The sequence below is a fragment of the Lissotriton helveticus genome, chromosome 12, assembly GCF_964261635.1.
Source record: "Lissotriton helveticus chromosome 12, aLisHel1.1, whole genome shotgun sequence".
Classification (NCBI taxonomy): Eukaryota; Metazoa; Chordata; class Amphibia; order Caudata; family Salamandridae; genus Lissotriton; species Lissotriton helveticus.
The window spans coordinates 92,224,278-92,247,108 of NC_136073.1; the positions used below are offsets into that span (position 1 = coordinate 92,224,278).

The following is a 22,831-nucleotide window of genomic DNA, read 5'->3' on the forward strand; positions in this document are numbered from 1 at the left end:
AGGTGGGAGACAGTGTTAAATGCTGCCGAGAGGTCGAGTAGGATCAGGGAAGTGGTGTGTCGTTGGTCGAGGAGGTTGCGGGTGTCATCAGTAGCGGTGAGTAGGGTGGTCTTAGTGCTGTGGTTGATGCGGAATCCAGACTGGGAGGGGTCGACGATGGAGTTTTCTTTGATGAATGTCGTTAGCTGGGCATTGACAATCCTCTCTGTGACTTTGGCCTCAAAAGAGAGGAGGGAGATGGGTCGGTAGTTCTTAAGTTCAGTGGGATCTGTTGATGTTTGCTTGAGGGTTTGGACTTCTGCACGCTTCCAGTCGCCGGGGAAGGTGCCTGTCTTGAAGGTGGTGTTGATGGTGCGTCGTAGTTTTGGAGCGATGGCGGTGGTGGCTCTGTGCTAGATGTGTGTTGGGCAGAGGTCCATGGGGGCTCGAGAGTAGATGCCTTTCATGGTTGTGACGATGTCCTCTGTGGTGGCCGGTGTCCAGGAGTAGATGGTAGGCCTGTTGGTGTTGCTAGAGAGGGCGGTGGCCTTGGTGTGCATTGTTTGGTCATTGAAGTGGTCATAGAGGCCCTTGATTTTCTGATGGAAGTAGGATCTGAGCTTGTCGCAGAGGTCCTGGGAGGGGGTGATATCCGTGGTTTCACTGGGGGGCTTGGTGACTAGAAGAATTCTTTTGAGTAACTGGAGTTGGTGATGATCTTGTTTCAGATGAAGGTTCTTTTGGTGGATCTGATTAATTGGTGGTATTCTGTCATGGCTGCCTTGTAGGTAGTGTGGTCTTCTGGAGTTTTGCTGTTTCTCTATTTTTTTTTGAGACATCTGCAGGTGTGTCTGGATTCTTGGAGGTCAGTGGTGAACCAGGTGGCTTTTCTGGGGCACTGTCTGTTGGTGTTGCGTAGGGGTGCGAGTTCATCTGCACAGTTGGAGATCCATGTGTGGAGTGCTTTGGCTGTGAGGTTGGCATTGGTCGAGGAGGTGGGGGCATCGCGGTTAAGGGTGTGGTTGAGCTGTTCTTCTGTGATTTTGCTCCAATTTCTTTGTGGAGGGCATGTTGCAGGTTTAGGGGCCATGGGTTTGTTGACGCTGAAGTGTATGCTGTGGTGGTCTGTCCAGAGGTGTTGTGTGTTGTGGCTGAAGTGAATGTTGTTGCCTCCTGCGAAGATGGGGTCGAGGTTGTGTCCTACTTTGCGAGTGAGCATGGTGACAAGCTGTTTCAGGCCATTGTTGAAGAGGTTGTCCAAGAGGGTGGTGGAGTTTGGGTCGGTGGGGTTATCGAGGTGGAAATTCAGGTCTCCGATGAGTCTGTAGTCCATAGAGGTGATGACATGGGGTACCATGGGGTCAGCGATGGTTGTGGTGAACGAGGCACGTGGTCCGGGGGGGTTGGTAGGCGAGGATGCCCCGGAGAGTGATTCATGGGCAATTCTTTATCTGGAAGTGAAGGTGATCGGTGGTGAAGAGGGGGTAATTGGTGATAGAGGTGGAGAGTCAGAGGGAGCTCTTGTGTGCGATGGAGAGTCCTCCTCCTGGGCAGTCGGTGCAGTCTTTCCTCTGGATCTTGTATCCGTCAGGGATGGCGATGGCAATGTCAGGTACGGAGGTGGCGTAGGTCCAGGTCTCAGTGAAGAAAGCAACGTCCGGTGAGAGGGTGTTGAGGTCCTAGATTTCAATGGCATGTCTGTGCAGGGAGGGCACATTGAGAAGGCACCTAAGGGTTTCAGGGGTGTTGTTGTTCGGTGCAGGGGTGATGATGGTGTTGAAGGTTCTGCTGCAGTGGCGGCAGGAGAACTTTCTGTGAGTGGTAATTGGCGTGGACTCTTGGCAGTTATTTTTTCTTCCAGGGTTGAGGGCAAGGAGTGTGGCTGCATCATAGCGGTGGGTGGGTGGAGATCCAGGGTTCCTGGCATTGATCGCTAACTGTTGTATTGCTTTTTAGGATCCAAGTATAATTTACCGATTCATGCCCTTATATAGGTATAATTCACATTACCCTTATATAGACATAAAAATCATGCCCATTTTAGGACATAACCAAACCAGTCCAATTACAGGCATGGCTACTTCCACTTGTTCCAAAACGCCACAACGATTTCTTAGAAAACTCGGCTTCAGCAGTCAGGGACATCCCCTTGCTTGAATATTGATTTGTCCTAGAAATCATGGAGTTTTCAAAGAACTACCATTTTCTTTGATGATGTAATTATGTCCTACTTTACGTCAAACTAGCACCTTCAAGGTATAAACATGCCTACACTTGCCCTAGCAAACACACGGTGGTTCGGAGCAGCTCGACTTTCTACTTGCCCGACACAGTTCGCTACAGCAAGTGCCGAAGGAAGCCGACCCTCCAGCTGACGCACTGACAGAGAGGCTGTCCTTTCTCGCACTGAGAATCCAGCTCCAGTGTTTCCAAGCTCCCCTCGCGGGGTGTTGGTAAATCGAGTTCCGAGACAGAGATACCAGACCTCCTTCATTCTAAAACCAAGGTACGCAGCTGATTAGACCCTAAGAGAAATCTTGGTTAGATTCTTGGCAAAGAAAAACTAAACCTATGCTACACCTCACTTACTTCTTCCCTCGTACTAGACTCAGGTTAGGGTACATCGGGGTAGGCGTATTTTAGCAGCACCAGTTGAGTACTTTTTAGCTTTGTTATTTATGTATGTATTTATCTATGGTCTAAGAACCATACAATGCTTTTACAGTATTATTTTATAATACTCTTCTTACTGTACGCATTATACTTTGCAACCAGTATTACGATTGCAGCAGTTCATTTTACCTGTTTGAGAAAGAAGACTGCTCAATAAACCCTTTTATTGAAAATGCCCGTCTCTCTATTTCTCTGCACCTCTGATGAAACGAAGCATGCACGATTGACTGAGTAAAATATCTATCTATTGTTTTCACGAGTCTGAAGATCAGTTTTATTCTTGGGGAAAAAAAGTTGTCATGTTTATGCGGTTGTCAGAAACTAATCCCTTCTTGTTTATTCAAGAAAGTTTCTAGTGACCTCTCAGCTAGCTGACACTCACAATTAAGTCTAATATATTCGATAGAGACCTAGTAGACATAAGTCCTACGTCAAATATATAGGATATGTTATTCCAATGTGCAGAGCCTATTGGGAATATAGGAACTACACTACATGGCGCCCAAAGTTTGGTAAGGCACTAATTTAAATCTAGATACTAGAGTAACTCAGTCGTGCTTTTCACAGAGACCCCTTTTTCCTGTAAAATACTGCAATAGATGTCTTGAGTGGGTAAAAGGATAAAATATCCACCATTACTGAGTAGGACGAAAATCCTATGTATTAGTTTTTGGTTTGTTCAACGTTGAAGGATACAGTGTTCCAAAATATTGTGCACCTTATCTTAGTTTCCTTGAAACTTGCTCTGCAAACTTTCAGTCAACAAAATGACTGAAAACGAGACTGGTGGAGCTGCAGCGTCTACAGCCCGACTGGGTTTAGACGTTACAGGTTACCAACAAAACGACCCAGATGCGATAATCCTCCCGGAAAACCTGAGGAAAACCATCACTATAAAGCTTATAACAAATGGCCTATCATCAAAAGGTGGTAGAGTAATTTTTGTCATAGAGGCCCATGAATATCGGAAGACAGAGGTATTCTATTCATGGATTGTTTTCTCTGAAGCAAATGCAGTATCACATGTGTTTCACTTCTACAAAGTAGAGGATAATCCAACGGAATACGTTCCTTTTGAGGACATTGAAATTCCACTAACTTACCAAGAGCATCTGCTCTGGTTTAAAGGTGAAGCAGCATCTGTGGCGATCCACCAACAAATAAGGGAAATTGACATAACTGAGCAACCCTATGAACTGGCCAGAATAATTAAAAAATCCTATGAAGAACCAGGTAGAGATAGTTTGGGTGGGAAACCAGTCAAGCTCCAACTAACAGAAAGTATTGAAACACTCTCACTACTCCTAAAAAGAAGTGGGAAAATACTAAACAAACTTCTAATGAGAAACGTTCTCAGTCCCGAGGAAGGTCTCCTCAAAAGGAGCCCTCTGAAAAGAGGTATAACCTCAGGAACAGGGATAATTTGAGAAAACCTGATAGATATCAAGATAATGATACACGTTCCTCTTGTACCTTTTAGGCTTCCTCACAAAAATTGGAAAGTAGGGCACGGTCAGAACACAAGGAAGAACGCGTGAAGTCCAAAAATGATCAACACGTTCCAAAAAATAAGAAAACCGAATTCAACAAAAAGAAGGTACAGGTCTAAAAATCAGACATGCCGAGGATCTTGAGGACACAACTCAAGAATGGGGAGGGGGCCCAGACAATGCTGGACAGCGCAGCAGAAGTCACCATAGCTCGCAAGATCTTGAAGCTGATACCAGGGTTAGGGTACCCCATAAGTTAAATGAAGTAACGCTTCGGATGGAGGGGGACATAACTAGGAAAATAAGAGCACTCTTTTGGAAGAAGCTCTCTAAGGGTTATGACATTCTTCTAGCTGAAAAAGACTGTCCACGCAAATATGTCAGGGAGTGGCGAATTTGTCCTATGGCGAAGACATCATTATGCCACCCTTCTTGAATCATATTCCAATTCCTTTTAAAATCCACCTATGCCAGAAAATGGGCAGTAGCCCATGCTCCAGAATTATATCTCCAATGCAATTCTAGTGGCCTGGAACAACTTGCCAGTGAACTTGCTCAAGGAACCGAACCTCCTACCCTTCAGGAAGAAGCTTAAAACTGTGCTCTTCCTGGAGCCTTGGGGTACGTCCTAGCAGCTCCCTGATCCTCCACGAACCAGTGTGAGCCCTCTGACAAGCGCTTAGAGACCCCTGGGTGATAAGGCGCTTTACAAATCTAAATTAATAAATAAATATAAAAATCATGTAGGATGGGATGAGGATTCTCCTCACCATAAAATCCAGTTAAAATCACCACCAACTGCACAAAGGCAGTATCCAGTTAAGCAAGAAGCTAAAAAACAGGTCAAGGAGATATTAGATCAACTTAAATACCAAGGGGTGATTGAAGCATGCACCTCGTCCATGTACAATCCTTTGTTTCCTGACTCCCAACCAGACAATACATATCGTCTAGTTTTTGACTACAGACATTTAAACTCTTGTTGCAAAACCTTTGCAGTACAAAATGCACACAGTGCAGCACTGATGAATAACATTGTGTGCAAAAATTATAAAACCACATTAGATATTTCTAACGGTTTCTTCAGTCAAAACATTGCACTTGAAAGCAGGAACTTGACCGCTTTCTCAATTATGGGGACACTGGGTCACTTTTGTCGTCTCCCCCAGGGATTCAAGAATAGTCTGGGGTTATTTTCAACCAGGGTAACAGAGTGACTACAATTGTATGATGATGAGGCATTATCTCAGACGGTGATTTTGACAGGCACTTGAACAGAGTGAATACCATTATATAGACACGCATAAACATATGCAACCATGTAATCAGAAAAGTCCCAGGAAGATGCGGATTCTCGTACTTAACCTTTAATGAAGGTAAAAAGAACCAATTGCTTACAAATCACACGTGTACACACAAGCTGAAATGAAATTCACTTCAACAGAAAAAAATCTGACAGCGGTTCAAACTGCAGTAGCAAAAGAGAAGCTCTCGCACAGGGTAAACGTATAAGGGTCGTTACTCCTGTACCTGCCTTAGAGGCAGTGAAAAAAGCAAGCATTCCGAATGCTAAGGCTTTACATCCAAGATGGATACAATGGGTTAATTCTCTTGCTGCAACAGACGTTGAATACGTTTTTGACCCCTACTTAAAAACTTAAGAATTTCTACAATACGAACAAGAATGTCCTCTGCCCACTGAGATTCTGCCTCTGGAACAGTACGAATTCATAATTTGTACAGACGGAGCAGTACAACCTGCAATTGGGGGTAAACAAGATTATAGTGATGTGTGCGCGATTGTTAAAGGTCGCTGGCGCAATGGTAAATTCCGACCTATGGTCACAAAAAAAACAATCTCTCGGAGACTGTACAGCTCAGCGAGCTGAACTACAGGCTTTCAAGATGGCGCTTGAAAATACCGATTGCAAATTCCCCACACTCATAGTGTGCGATTTGTATTACTGTGTTCAATCTTACAATGAATACTTGCAAAACTGGGTTCAAAACGCTCTCAAAGATGCATTATGTGGTACAATTAAGCATAAGTTGCTTTGGGAACAAGTAGTTCAATTACAGAAAGAACTACGAAAGACTCATTTGATCCATACACTGAGCCATCTGCGTGATGGTTTTCACTTTGAAGCAAATTCATTGTCTGATGTAGCCGCAAAGGCAGCTGTGCAAATGGCTTCCGTAGCTGCAATCACTCGTTCGAAAACAAAAATAGACAGCGAAATCATGTAGGCTGTGGCCGCTTCCAATGAAGACAGCGGTAAAATGTTACCAAAAGGCTTTCCACTCAAGTACTCATATATACCTGATGTAAATAATGTTCCTTTTGCTCAAATCCCTGGAGTGGGGGATACCTAATTCCAAACAAGGACCATAGATTAAGACTAATTTTAGCAGCACATGAAGGGCTTGCCTCTGCACACGCAGGTGTTTCTGCCACAGTGTCATTATTAAAACAAAGATACTGGTGGCCACGGATGAGGAAACAGACAAGAAACTATGCTTTGGAATGTGAAATCTGCCAGAAAATAAAGGTTTCAACAGTGAGACGCCCGGCGCAGACACCCCTTTTAATTTCAGATAAACCATTAGCATGTGTTTACCTGGACCACTGTGGTCCCTTACAATGGGATGGTAACTATAAATATATCATGGTCGCATGCTCAAGATTCATTTGGATGTTGCCTCAGTGCTCAGTGGACGCCCAAACTGTTATAAAAGATTTGCGAGTCTTTATCAGCACATACACAATCGGCACGCTACATTCTGACCAGGGTCCTGCGTTAAGCTCCAAAGCTTACAAGGAAGCCATGGCCAATCTGGGCGTTGCATTGCGGTATTCGAGTCCATTCCATTCTGATGGAAATTCTGAAGTGGAAAGAAAAAACCGGGACATAAAGCAATCTATAACAGCTAGGGTATTAGGCTCGGGTGACGGGTGGGTAAAACATCTAATAAGTGTCCAACGTAGTTCAAAGAATCTGCCAAGAAATTCTCTGGGTGGAATCACTACATTCGAATTCCTTTTTGGTACTAGAATGCTTGTCCATGACCTTGATTGTCACACTTCAGTGGTGGAACAAAAACCCTTTGATATCAAAGACTGTTTGGCTGTTTTGATGGACTTAAATGAAACAAGAAGAAGCCAAAGCAACACAATACAGAAGCCAACAACCACTGAAAGAGAACCACCCGTCCCAGCAAGGCCTGTCTGGATTCCAAAGATTGGGGATCTAGTCAGAGAAAAGATCGCGGATAAAAAGGAATTTGGGCCTTCTTACAGAAAACCAGTACCTGTGATAGCAATCCACGGATCAAGAACAGTGTTACTGCCGCCCCTTGCTGGAAGAAAAGAGAGCAGGTTTGTATCCATCGTCCTGGTCAAATCACATCATGTGGCCGATAATAAGTAGTAGGCCCAGTGGACTACAAAGATGTAACAGAAGACCAAAAGTAGTACTATCCAAGAGGTTCAAACTGAGAGACTCATCACCTTTGAAGAAACTGCAGTGAGAAAAGAAGGACTAAGCAATACAGCTATGGAACTTGCACCTCTTGAAACCCAAATCACAGTTCGTCAAGACACTCCTGTCTACAATGATGTATCATCCGACTATACTAATATGACAAAGGATCAGGTCGCCCCAGTGATTTCAAAAAATCCCGAAGCAATTCCAACAATTGACAGAACTGCATCTGACTATTTCATCAACTTTGATACGTTTTCTGATGATCCCAGTGAGCCTGAAACAACACCAGCAACTGAAACAATTAAAGATCAAGTAACAGAACTTTTTCGACAACTTGAGGAAACTTATCTGGTTTCACCATGGGTTGAACTTTGGATTGTGCTTGGCGTACTTTTCCTCCTACTTTGGCTAATCATGGTATTAACTTTGGGGATGCTGATAAATGGAAGATATAGTAAAATGGACACAGCAAGTAAGTAACATCGACTTGCTCCTGAAGCCACACAAATCATCTCATTGTGAACAAAGAGACTAGACATCAGTGAACATCACAGCCATCCCTATACCTGGTGGTATAGCATCGGACAGAACGGATTATGACATCGATGGTCTGGCAGAGCTGGTGAAGATCCACATCAATTTAAGATTTCATTGAGGGATTTTGTTTTGCCCAGCACATTTTCTGATGATTGGGACTTTGAGACTGTTAATAATATGATGTCGGATTTAGAGATGTCTGCAAAATTTACAAAACATGAATACTCAGAAGGTTCATCAGATTATGCACAAATGTATTGTTATAATCATTATGGTCATCATTATTTGCACAAATCTGTATACTTTTAATCAATGGGAACATTGTCCAATGCCACCAAACGGTAGCTCAAAAAGTTTCTAGGAAAAATGTCCATACTTCCCAGGTTTCAAGGTCTCAAATCCAGAAACGTTTTACTTTAAAAATGTTAATAAGACAGGACTGAAAAGTATGTTAACAAATAGGAAGCAGCCTTTTATACCCAGCTGTCCTCACTAGGGGGCATATTATCAAGGCGGTTTTCGGCCGCAAAGCGGCGATAATTTCATCGCCCTATTATCAAGCTGTCGCTAACAGCAGTTAGCGACAGTTTGTAGGCGATAGCGAGTCGCTAACATCGCTATCGCCTATTATGAACGCAGGCATAGCGATTAAAAAATTCACGCTAAGCGTGAATATCGCTGAAAACGAACGCCTGCTCAGACCTGTTCTTAGCCATTATATCCAATGGGAGGTGGATATTCTGGCTAAGTCCCCATTGGCGATAATTCCTGAATATCGCTGGATTTCCAGCGATATTCAAGCATTTCGCCGCTATCGCCGGAAATGTTATCGCATTTGAGATAAACGTTGCTAATAGCTAATAGGTGGAGAAGTGTGGCTCAGTGGTTAGAGGCGGCAGACCCGGAAGCTGAGATCGGCCGTGGACCAGGGTTCGATTCCCCGCCTCGGCGGGTCTCGGGCTCAAAAAAATTCCACGGACTTGACAATTCTCGCTCCGGTGCCTACTCGACTCACGGGGTCACACTCTGCGACTCTGGGCAATAGCTTGCTTAATCTCCACTACGGCCCCTCGCGGCGGGATGCCTGGCTTTCACCTTGTGGATACCCTGTATCTCACAGGGGAATACCAGGACGGGTTCCCTAAGCAAGCGCTTAGATACCGTGTCGGTGATTTGCGCTATATAAATACATGTACATTTACATTTACATTATCTCTGCGATAAAATCCGGCGATGCACGGCGATAGAAAAAATGTCGGCAAGCTTATTTAGCAATACATTTTGCTAGTTGTTGATAATATGCCCCTAGGTTTCGACTTTTGGAGTGACAACATAGAAACAAAAATTGACTGGGGTTCAGAAGACTGGCAAGTACAGGGAATAGAAGCTTTATTTCGAGCCTGTATTATCCCTGAACAAATAATGTTTTTGAACGACACTGTGCAACAGACATCCTGCCTTGATCTGGCCAAGATAAAAGATTTGAACAAACTGCCCATACCTACACCTACATCTGATAGCAAAAACACTTCAGAGGGAGGTGTCGAATAAAAATGTATTTTGCTTAAAAACAGAACTGATCCTGAATGGAAAAAATGGTTAATCTGGCCCACAGACACGAATAAATGTCAAGATATATTCCTGAACAAGACACAAGGGTTTACAGTAACTAGGCCAGATCCAAGATATGTCCAGAGACAACATCCAGGGATAGTAACAACATACAGTGTAGGAAAACTGTGCCTTGAGTGGTTTCAAAAATCTACACTTACAGAGGTTAAACAACACTTATCTTTACTTAAAGATGGCGTTGATTTAAGAGACTTCTTATCAGGTCCGGCAAAACGACGTCATAAACGGTTCATGTACGCAGGTATATATGCCACTCTGGCACAAAAAGGAGCAGACTATACGGTGCTGAGCATTGAAAAACTGGAAAGATTTCCATTAACTGTTTCAGAAAAGCCTGCAACAAAATGGATAATACACGGGATAATCACTCTGCCTGTCACAATTTTCAACTTTCAATACTGTTTAAAACATATACCAGTGGCCGTGTATGAAAGGTTGGGTAAGGAATACATAAAGTCAACCTGGGAATTACCATACACACACAAATTTTGGAGTGGGGGAAAATAAGTATTTCTTAGTGGTACACAATGTAAAAGCACACTAAGCGGTACAATTTTATGCCAGGGTATTAATTTACATGGAGCTGTGAAGGTTCTTTGAACAACTTATCCTGCCACCTGCAAGGTTCTTCAGCAGCAGTGACAGATCAAATTTTTTAGGCAGCTTTCTAACGGGAGCTATATAATGTTGAATGATCACAGCTGTTGTGGAATGATGCCAGGAATAGCCTATCTCGTAACAGTGTCAGCCAGGGTCACTTGTTGTATGCAAGTATTGTTTCCTAAAGCTAAGACAGAAGGGGAGTCGCCGTTATGGCCTTCAGTGAACATCTCTTCTATTTGAATTGATACTTTAAGCAGAATGAAAGCCACTCTTTTACAAAAAACGGTGCCACTGACCTAAAGAGATGTATAAACTACACGTTGCAAGGTCCTCTGCAGAGATACATGCCCTTTTATCCGCAAACTGCCCAATACATTTTGTAGAAATGTTAGGTCGTATCATAAACATGTCTGATACCAGTGGTATTGTACATATATTTAACCCCTTCGCTGCGGGGGTAATTCCCCCACTGTGCTGGGGGGAGGGGGCATGCACAGCTCCTGTGCTCATGAAGAGCTGAGCTCGTCACAGGTGCACCGGCTCCCGTGGAACGCTCAGCACAGCAGGAGAATTCTCCCCGCACCTGAGCGTTCCACGGGCCATGACGAGCTGAGCTCGTCATGAGCACTGGAGCGCCGTGGCTCATGGCCAGCTCAGCTCGTCATGAGCATGAGAGGGGTTAAGACAGTTTTTTCGGGACTGTTAGCACCCTTTGAAGCAATCCTTGGCATTTTTCCAAACTTCGTGCACTCTGTGTTCGGCGGCCTGCCTCTCATTTTGGTACTCATAGCAGGAATACTATTCTTGTTCCTTCTGCTGCGATATGGCAAGTCCGGTCAGCAGCAACACCCAGATTACCATCGAGAACACTCTCCTGGCAATGAAGTGTCATGAGCGCATGATACAAATCCTGGGCGTGGCTCACTTAAGAGACCTGAATACTACGTGGTTCCTATCCTTTCGACCAATCTGGCAAGATTGCATCTTACCCGTTCTATGATGCCTGCTATGTGGAGAAGAATGTGTGTTGGATGTCAGTCTAACACTTCCATCAGCACTGCCAATGGATGTTGATACCTTGCTTGGTTCAATAACCGCCCATGCATCGTGTTGTCCCCGGTGGTTACCAATCCTGATGATGGCATTCATTGAGATGTCACAGACGCAATCTGCTGATGGTGAGATACGAGGATCGACAGGCACACAGGTACCATCTCCATCTCCTGCGTATATTGGTACTGCGGCTAACGCTGATGACGATGCTTCACATTTTTGTGCTATCGGTTTACTTAATGAAGTGGTCCACCTTTCACCTACTGTGGTAGATGATTTCTTTGCCAGCTTAGAAGATTTAATGTTTTTTCCTAGCAATGAGAATGACTTTTGAAGTTAGCACACAGCGTTCTATGGGACTCTGTATTCGACGTTCACTTTTAACCCCTTCGACGCTCATGACGAGCTGGGCTCGTCATGAGGTAGCCTCCTCGCACGCTCATGACGAGCCCAGCTCGTCATGTAAAGTGCGTTTTTTAAAACATGAGCACAGGAGCGGAATTTCGCTAGCGCTCATGTGGTTAAAAACAAAAACTTCCAACTTTAGAAATCTTTTTTTTCTAAGATTTGACTTTTCCCCAAAAATTTTTTTTTATTTTGGCACAAAGCAATCTGCTTAAAGTAGAACTATTCTTAGAGAACAAGAATTCTGTGAAACACTTCCAAGAGACAATATTTGACCTTGTCCACAACCTAAACAGTATATATTCTGTCATAGAATGGTCTTGACTTTTTCTTCTGTATTTAAGAGCCATTTCATAAATGTTATTTCATGAATCATTCTGATAAGCACATTCCATTGTAACACTACATGCTTTGATTGAAAATATTGCATACAACACAAATGCTCATCTTTTCGTGTACAACCATTTTGCATGCAATTAATGTATTTTGGGAGGGATTTTTTACACATCATGCTTTAGATATGTTTAAAAAATGCTTAGAATTTAGTAATATCAAACATAATAAAGTTGAGTGGGTGTTGTATGGCTTCTTAGGATCCAAGCGTAATTTACCGATGCATGCCCTTATATAGGTATGATTCACATTACCCTTATATAGACATAGAAATCATGCCCATATTTGGACATAACCAAACCAGTCCAAATACAGACATGGCTACTTCCACTTGTTCCAAAAAGCCACAACAATTTCTTGGAAAACTCAGGTTCAGCAGTCAGGCACATCCCCTTGCTTGAATATTGATTTGTTCTAGAAATCATGGAGTTTTCAAAGAACTACCATTCCCTTGGGGTTCTTTGATGACGTTATTATGTCCGACTTTACGTCAAACTAGGCAACTTCAAGGTATAAATATGCCTACACTTGCCCTAGCAAACACACGGTGGTTTGGAGCAGCTCGACTATCTAATTGCCCGACGCAGCTCACTAAAGCAAGTGCCGAAGGAAGCTGACCCGCCAGCTGAGGTATTGACAGAGAGGCTGTCCTTTCTCTTGCTGAGAATCCAGCTCCAGTGTTTCCAAGCTCCCCTTGCGGGGTGTTGGGAAATCGAGTCCCGATACAAATATAGCAGACCTCCTTCATTCTAAAACCAAGGTACGGAGCTGATTAGACCCTAAGAGAAATCTTGGTTAGATTCTTGGCAAAGAAAAACTAAACCTATGCTGTACCTCACTTACTTCTTCTCTCTTACTAGACTCAGGTTAGGTACATCAACGTAGGCGTATTTTAAAAGCACCAGTTAAGTACTTTTTAGCTTTGTTATTTATGTATGTATTTATCAATGGTCTAGGAACCATACAATGCTTTTACAGTATCATTTTATAATACTCTTCTTACTGTACGCATTGTACTTTGCAATCAGTATTACGATTGTAGCAGTTCATTTTACCTGTCTGAGAAAGAAGACTGTTCAATAAACCCTTTTATTGAAAATGCCCGTCTCTCTATTTATCTGCACCTCTGATAAAACGAAGCAAGCACTATTGACTGAGTAAAATATCTATCTATTGTTTCCAGGACTTTGAAGATCAGTTTTATTCTTGGGGAAACAAAGTTGTCATGTTTTTGTGGTTGTCAGAAACGAATCCCTTTTTGTTTATTCGAGAAAGTTTCTAGTGACCTCTGAGCTAGCTGTCCCTCACAATTAAGTCTAATATATTCGATAGAGACCTAGTAGACATAACTCCTACGTCAAATCTATAGGATATGTTATTCCAATGCTGAGCCTATTGGGAGTATAGGAACTTCACTACATAACAAAGCTTCTTACAAATACTTATCATGTGTTTGCAAAGATTTACTTCACTCCTCTTTGGAATAATCTGTTAGTAACCTATGTGACCACTAGTCTTTTACTTCTTGAAGTACTGGAATAGACAAGGACTGGTTCGCAATAACCCTGTATAATCCTGACGACTATCTTGTATGTTCCCAATGTATTTTAGAATGTTGTATTCAGGTAAATCAATGGAATGTGTTTATACTTTTTAGGGCAGTACAAAAGTTGTCGTTATTTCCAGAATTGGGAGGCTTGAAACTCAAACTCAGACTTTTTTTCTGCAAATTATTTGTCATCTATCTATATTTAATTGTTCTATGATATCATTGTCTTTATTTTCAAAATCGGACTCCATTGTCTGTGTCCCCTCAACATGTATTTGAATTTCACCATATTGAATCCCCTTCATGTACTCTACTGACTACCTTCAGTTCTCTGTCTACTCAATGGCAGGCATATTCAAGTGTGTGTGTGACTGGGATGGACATTTCCCAAATTTGCATGTGCTTTATCTGGCAGAGCTGGAATGAATGCCAATCTGTCTCTTGGTATGAGGCAGTCACAGTCTCCCATATTCCATGGCTTCATGCTGTTTGGTTAAATGCAATCATGGTTTCATTCTTTCCCGAACAAATGGTTTTATTTTCTTATTCAGTTTGATGAGCAAGTCCACCAGGCCCGGTCATTTCAATATGTAGCTTAAAAGCCGTGCTACATTCATTTGAATGATTTGACCTGCCCACAACAATCACAACTGTGGTTGTGACCACTGGCCCAATCTTTTGTCATCTTTTCTAGAAGTAGAGTCATGTTGTCTTCTCTCATGCATTCTAGTCCCCTGTTTACCAGTACCCCATGATATTTTAGGCATGACCTACATTTTTCTGTGAATTAGCAAAGACATTACATCAAGCACAGAAGTTGTGTATGTGTCATAAGATGTAAGGCTGAAATTGTACTACCTGATTGTCCCCTGAAGGCCATTGAAGAGCATCAACCTCAATAACAAGGGTCTGATTTAAGGTGGTTGCGGGGCCGTAACTTCCCACTATTGTTCTTTGGAGGAGACCTTCTGCATCCAGTTGCCAGTTTATAACATCATATTGTGCAGGTGGATTTCCACTTGCATCAAAATACTGCCTTGCGCCATCATTAGTTTGGAAGCTAATGCTTTTAATGTACTGAAGGACCTAGAGGAAAGCAGGGAAAGTCATGTTTCATGAACTTCAGTTAAATTGGGAAAGATATCTGACTGTAACAATCCATGAATCATTGTTTTTTGTTATGGCTTAAGGTCTATGAAAACACTGTAAATATGCCTTAAATGTATAATGGATCTATCAACATGGACTAATCCAAAGAAAAGGTACATTGTTCCAATGTACATTATCAGATTACACAAGAGTGGCAAGAGGATGTATCTGCTGTCGAGCAACAGACTGGTTAATACCAGAACTTCAAATACCTACTTCATTTACTTACTATAATAAGGTTATTTTTAAAGACTGAATTTAGCTCACTCAAAGATCACAAACGTTTTTTGCTGATGCTAGCTCATCAGTAAAAAATAGGCTATATAGCTCAATGCTAAAACCTCAGCTAATAGTAATACCAGGTGGTCTTTTAAAGTTCTAGGAAGAAAAAAAAACATTGCTAATTTAAAAAAAACTCAGATGCCATACTCAATGCTATGCCGGTGATCAAATATGAAGTTGTTACTGTCAAAGAAAATCACCACTTATTTTTGCTTCTCTCTTCAATCTTCCAAACATACTGTGAACGTTCCGCTTTGGTAATATTCTAATAGTATGTTTCCATCTCTTTTATTCATTTGTTTCTTTATTTATTTATTTTAGGTTCCATAAACAACATATAAAATAAATAAAACCAAAAAAGAAACCTACCATAATTTCTCATGATATGTCAACCACTATTTCATACATTGTATGAGTTAATTTAATATCCATTGCTTTTTGCATGTTTTAGATTGCACATTAAAATGCAGGATGAGGGCTCAATATGGGGGAGTACAATTAGCACTCATTGGTTTCAAGGCCATTATATTGGGATCACTGACATAATATCGACGACACAAATATCGAGATACACAAATATCGAGTCAAAAATATCGATTGACAAAATATCGACTCCCTATCTTCAAACAGGTAAGTACCAAAATATCGACTCCAAAATATCGACTTACAAAAATATAGACTGTCAAAATATCGATTTTTTTAAATGTCTTAAAATTAAGTTAAAACTAATATAGTAATAAATATATTTAATATAAACTTAGACATAATTAATAAAAAAATGTAATTTTAATAAATAATTTATATAATTAAAAAAATTATATCACCAAAAATTACACACACATATATATATATATATTACCTACTGGCAGTCGCCAGTAGGTATATATAGTTAGGATTTTTTCTCTATGGGTTTTTTGAAAATTCTATGTCTAATAACTTTGGCGTTTGTGGACGGAATTGGCTGAAATTTTCAGGAAAATGGCACATTTTGTTTCTGAGCAGCCCTTGAAAATTTGGGGGGGGTTCGTCCAGTGGGGGCCGAGAAAAAAGGGGGGTCCCAAAACGTGTTTTTAACATTGAGTTTTCCATAGGGCGGTTGGCCTCACTTTTAGCCCGAACGGCTGAATGGATTTGCACGAAACTTGGCAAAATTGTAGGGACTGGTAGCCCGATGTGCCTTTTGTAGGTCTCAATATATGTGCTCCAGTGGATTTTGAGAAATTAACGTTTAAAAAAAGATATATATCTGTAACAGCGGACCGGTTAGCGCTCTGGTTCGCGGACTTTTCGCGCAACGGAGCTTTGTGAAGCGAAGCTGATTGGTTCTCCGGCGTCTGTCAACATTCCAAACAGTCCGTAGCGGCCGCCATCTTGTCTCTCGGTAGGATCGAGAGACAAGAGGAGGTCAAAACAAAGGGGGAAATAACTATAAGGGGGCATAGTAGATCCTCGCTGACCCCCTAGGTTTGATGTGGAGGTTTTAAAAGGGCCCCGCGGGGCAAAAAAAAATAATAAAAATAATAATTGAACGGCTGAATGGATTTGCACGAAACTTGGCAAAATATTAGGGACTGGTAGCCCGATGTGCCTTTGCTAGGTCTCAATATATGTGCTCCAGTGGATTTTGAGAAATTAACGTTCAAAAAAAGATATATATCTGTAACAGCGCTCCGCTTCGCGTAACGGAGGTTTGCGAAGCTGATTGGTCATTCTGTCACTGGGCTATAGTTGGGCTACATCTGGCTGATATTTGGGCTACATTTGTTTTTTTGTGTGTCTGGCGGCCATCTTTGGGCTACATTGGGCTACATTGGGCTTCATTGGGCTACATTCGGCTAATTAGCAAATAGCTCATCGCAAACTAGGAATGGTAAAGAATCGCTATTTATTCCTTAAAGTTCGCTATTTAGGAAATGCAAATAACTTTGATGATACATATGGCGGTTCATCTCTAACAAGATAAGAAGCATAGGGATAGATTTATGATGACTGGCGCATCACCAGGGATGTGTTAGTCATTCTGTGCCGCTGTTCCGTCACCTATGGTGTGCTGCATTTACAATGCGGCGCATCACGGGGCAAAAACAGCACAGATGTGTGATGTATCTGTGCCGTAAAGGTGGCGCATTGCTGGAGTTGTATCGCAAGTGTGATGAAGCTCCAGCAAGGGTCGGGGGTGCCCCTGTCGCAGGGTTTCTGTTCTCACACAGAACTGTGGACAGAGGATTGGAACCTCGGCGAATTAGGGTGTCCCAAAACTCACGTTAGTAATCAAAAACTATTTAGCAAGCTAGGTATAGTGTCACATTGGATATAACAAACTCTCAATGTTTAGACAATCCAGAATATGAACTTATAGTACCTCAGGATACGTGGAACTCATGAACAGTCGGTCGTTATATATTTCTTAGAAACCAGAACATGGAGTTAAGAAGAACACATGTGTATTTGAAATGTTTATTTACTAATGCCGTCTTCTCAGGCGTAGTACCTTAGATAATAAAAGTACACATATTATCAGTAGCAAAATTACCAGCATAGTTACTAGTACATAAAAAGTGAATGGTGATAGTATGTTAACATGCTGTAAATGAATAAGAGTTAGCAACACTTATAAGCAGCCGCGGGCCGTGGAGGGAGTTACGGTGAGGCAGGGAGGCGGGGAGGGGGAGAAGCAGGGTGGAGAATACAAGTACACATATTATCAGTAGCAAAATTACCAGCATAGTTACTAGTACATAAAAAGCGAATGGTGACAGTATGTTAACATGCTGTAAATGAATAAGAGTTAGCAACACTTATAAGCAGCCGCGGGCCGTGGAGGGAGTTACGGTGGGGCAGGGAGGCGGGGAGGGGGAGGGGCAAGGTAGAGAGGGCTCCACCCTGCTTCTCCCCCTCCCCGCCTCCCTGCCTCACCGTAACTCCCTCCACGGCCCGCGGCTGCTTATATCTCACCCTCCCTAATACACATATTATATTATTTGCTAAGAAGGTCTCTTTGTGTTGGTTTAGGGCGTGCCCATACTTTAGTGTCTTAGATTTGAAGGAATCACATCAGCATACACCAGCTCTCTCTTCATGTGAACCGCATCAACTGTTGTGTATGTGTGTTCGGCAAAGCAATATAAAACCCGCCTCATGCCCAGAATTGGCAGAAGTTGCACTTATGTTATGAGTATGAAGTCGTGGAGATCAGACCTCATAACAATTCTGTACCGTGTTGTTCTTGAAACTTTAGCACTCGCTGTACAGATATAGTTTAACAAGTAAAGCAGATAGTAGACCAATAACATATTATTCTCATGTAAACCACGATGAACTACTAGGTGGAAAGCTAAAGCAACAACTAAATGTCGTGTGCAGAAGTTGCAAAAAAGGAAAAATGGCGTTTAAACCGGTAATGAGCCCATGCTAACTTAACACGGTGTAAAGATATCCAGGACCTAGATGACACCTCCTCATGATCCGGAAACGAACTGAATAAGATAATAGAAGTGCCATCTCATGAGAGCAGATTGCAAGTTTATATGTGGACGGTCCGCAAGGTAAAGCATTAAAAACTAGGAAAATTCAATGCTAAAGGAAAATAAAACAGCCAAGTACTTTATCGAGTCTTAAGCCAATAGGCAAGGTAAATAATAAAAACTTGACAATTAAGTCAATGAATTGTCAATGAAATGCTAGTACTCAGCATATGAAACATGAAAAAGGTCTATGACATAACTGTGTATGCAAAATAAGCTGCAACAGCCTCCAACAGGAAGTCACCGTCTTCATCCGAAAACAGTTCAGCCATCCAATTTAAAAGCGGAAAAGAACATACGTGCTCTCCCAGCACCGGATCCTCTATCACCATCAGAGGACAGCTCGGTGGGTTTTCAAGAAAGCTGTGTTCCAAGAAAGACTGTGCTGCCGCCAGTAAATTCCAGGGACCAAGTAGTCCATGCATCAATGCCACAGCCATAATCCTTTCGCCAGGACAAATCAACTCGTGAGTAATGATAGGAGTCATCAGCTGATTAAAGTCGACGTCAGGAGAAACCGGTCCGCAGAGACACAAATCAATGGCCCAATCGAAATCACAGGTCAGGCAGTGAAATACAGGCTGGACACAGGTGAAGTAGGAGAACCGAAAAGATAATCCATATGCCGTGCTTAATATCGCCAACGGCATTGTGCCATAATATTCTAGCATGCGATTGCGGAACAGTGTCAGCAGCTGCAGGGTCGGAGGTTGCATAGGAGGGACATCCATATTTAAAAATGTAAAAAAGTACAAGAGCGTCCGCTGGTAATGCAAGTAAAAATGCAATCCACGAACCAGAGTGGAGAAAATGGAATGAAAGGGAGCAGGGATGACTCCAAAGATTTTCTCAAATGAAGTCACGAGACCACTGGTAACAACTTTAAAAAAGTGTGCCAGGGATTTTGTGGAGGATGCGTTAAAGATAGTCGGAAACATGTTGCTGAAATTGAAAGGCAAACCTGTGTACGGGTGTTCGCTATGTGAAGTACGAAAGTTTCACGGGCCGAACTCAAGGCCACCTCTCGCTGAGACAAAAGAGCTCTTATTCTTGTCATGCCGTTGAAACGTGTCCCAAGGTTGGTATTTGTGGCCAGATTGAAAACTCCCTATGTTCATGTGTGGGAGGAAATAGAACATTTCTGCAGCAAATAACCCGTTCACTTACTGTTACGATAAAAGGAATACTTTTAATTAACTCAGAACAATCTTCATTATTGAGCATCAAATAACTACCATTTTCCAACAACTTGAACGTGGGGATGATAGCAGGAACTGGCGTGCCTTGCATCACGCAAGCCATATTTGGTCGCTGTTTGTTGCATGAATCGTGTAACTGTATGTGCCTACACATTAGTGAATGATCTGGCGTCTCAGTGCATTCCTCTCCATTCAGATAAACTTCTTGATCATCTTTGAAACATCTGTATGTGTATGGAAGCGACCAGACCTCATGAACAAAAGCACTACCTAAAGGTTCATAAAGACCTATTGGTATATATTTCATACAATTTGAAAACTTATATAAAGCAAAAGGCAGCGTTATTAAACCGTCGATAAGGCATGTTGCCAAAAAACCCGCAATCCTCTGCTGATGATGTCACTGAGCATGTCATGAATGATGTAATATGTGACATCATCAGTAGTGGATTATGGGTAATAGTATCTCTAGTTTACTCCCCTATAGCTGTCTTTCTTTTAACATAAGTGTGTGTTTCCTTCCCTTATTCTTACTGTTTTTGGTTCGCTTCCAGTTCGCGTACCAGCGAGCGAACTAGGAAGCGAACTAAGAGAAATAGAGGTTGGCACAGTTCCAAATATTGTACCAATTTTTTAATAACGGGGAGGTAGTTCTGAAAAGAACTTTTTTTTTTATTTTTCTGAACATTTTTTTACTGTAAGGTTCCCGATTCGCGAAGCGGGAACGAAGAAAAAAAAATATTTAAAAAAATAATTATTCATAAACATATAAAATATATTTTTGGATTTAAAGAAGAATAAATTTTACAGCTACAGATATTAGCTGTTAAAAAACCAATGAAATTCACTGAAAAAACCATAGGTTATAGACCATATATAGTTAGGAATTAGCATTTACAAAACCTTGAAAATTCACTGAAAAAACCATAGGTTATAGACCATATATAGTTAGGAATTAGCATTTACTAAACCTTATTTTACTCACACAAAACCATTGAAATTCCATATATAGTTAGTTGCACTAACTATATATGGCGCACCCGCAATCCACTGCTGATCATGTCACATATTACATCATTCATGACATGGTCAGTGACATCACTGATGACATCACTGATGACATCTCAAATGACATCACTGATGACATCACTGATGACATCTCATTTGACATCATTCTTGTGCTAATACGATAAACCTCTTCAGACTCTAATATAACCTTAGATACACTCAGTGTATACAGACACTCACACACTGCCACTCATCCATGGAGTTACTCACACACCCAGTCAGTCATGCAAAGAAACAATCTCACCTCCATTTCTTCAACTATACAGTTAAACACACCTTACTTATTGAAACATATACTAACACATATTTACTCTCTTATACAATCCCTGATACAAGTTCACAATGATCGATACAACCACTCACTCATTCAGTGGCTCTCATGCACAGTTATTTATATATGCCAACTCTCACATGTACTGTGTTTTACATATGTACTTACTATGACATGTAGCATTGAGATATCCATTCACTCATCAATACACTCATGCACACAGTCAACTGCCCATGTAGCTGTTTCCACATGCACTCTTGAACTCATACACCTAGTGAATAAACTGCTCACACATCTATGCATAGAGTCTCACACCTTCCAGCCACCCCCACACAAACTCAATCTCCCATAGAAATACTTGGGCAACCAATTAATAACACATATAGCCTCTCGTATAGCTAATGATCAACACATGCAGCAGTTTACAGAACAACAGACATAATGATGCACAAATTAAGACAGTTTAGTCACTAACCCATGCATTCAGTGAGACACATTTAATCACTCACTCATACAGTCAGTCATGCACCTACTAAATCCTTCATCCAGACACTTATACATCCACTCAAGACATATTTTAACTTTACAGAAAAATACAGTCACTGGATGTTGTCATCAGTGATGTCATCAGTGATGTCATTTGAGATGTCATCAGTGATGTCATCAGTGATGTCACTGACCATGTCATGAATGATGTAATATGTGACATGATCAGCAGTGGATTGCGGGTGCGCCATATATAGTTAGTGCAACTAACTATATATGGAATTTCAATGGTTTTGTGTGAGTAAAATAAGGTTTAGTAAATGCTAATTCCTAACTATATATGGTCTATAACCTATGGTTTTTTCAGTGAATTTTCAAGGTTTTGTAAATGCTAATTCCTAACTATATATGGTCTATAACCTATGGTTTTTTCAGTGAATATATATATATATATATATATATATATACATATTATTAAATAAACATATATAACATTTTAGAAAATGTTTAAAATTTATTGTTACAACTATAGTGAGTTCAACATTAGCAAAAGTGTTGGATAGCGTAGAGGTAAAATTTACTATTCCCACTCCAGTGGGTGCAACAGTAGGGAAAGCGCTGGATAGCGTAGGGGTTAAAATTACTATTCCCACTCCAGGGATGTATGACGTTACAACGCATACTTTTACAACGCCTACCAACGCAAAACTTTTACAACGCAAAAAACTTTTACAACGCATACATTTACAACGCAAGATTTTACAACGCATATACCTTTACAACGCATACCATTACAACGTAAGTATTGGTAAGTATATAATAATTTTTTGAATATAAATTAATAAAAAATATTATAATATAATTTACCTTTATTTAATTTTATTAAATAAATTTAATTTAAATGTAATTTTACTTAATTTTTACAAAGTACCCCTGTACCCCAAAAACCCAAAACTGACCCTGAACCCTAAAAATACCCCTTTACCCATAAACTGAAAACTGACCCTGAACCCTAAAAATACCCCTTTACCCGAAAACTGACCCTGAACCCTA

General features: G+C 41.3%; 1 protein-coding gene across 1 annotated transcript in view; it reads right to left on the bottom strand.

Annotated features, from left to right (window-relative positions):
* The window catches only part of LOC144797914 (extracellular calcium-sensing receptor-like), a 187,946-nt gene that overhangs the window by 25,844 nt on the left and 139,271 nt on the right, over positions 1–22,831 (bottom strand). The window contains exon 3 of the mRNA XM_078668716.1: positions 14,658–14,885. Within this exon, the coding sequence (XP_078524842.1) occupies positions 14,658–14,885 (228 nt within the window). The remainder of the gene's footprint in view (positions 1–14,657; positions 14,886–22,831) is intronic.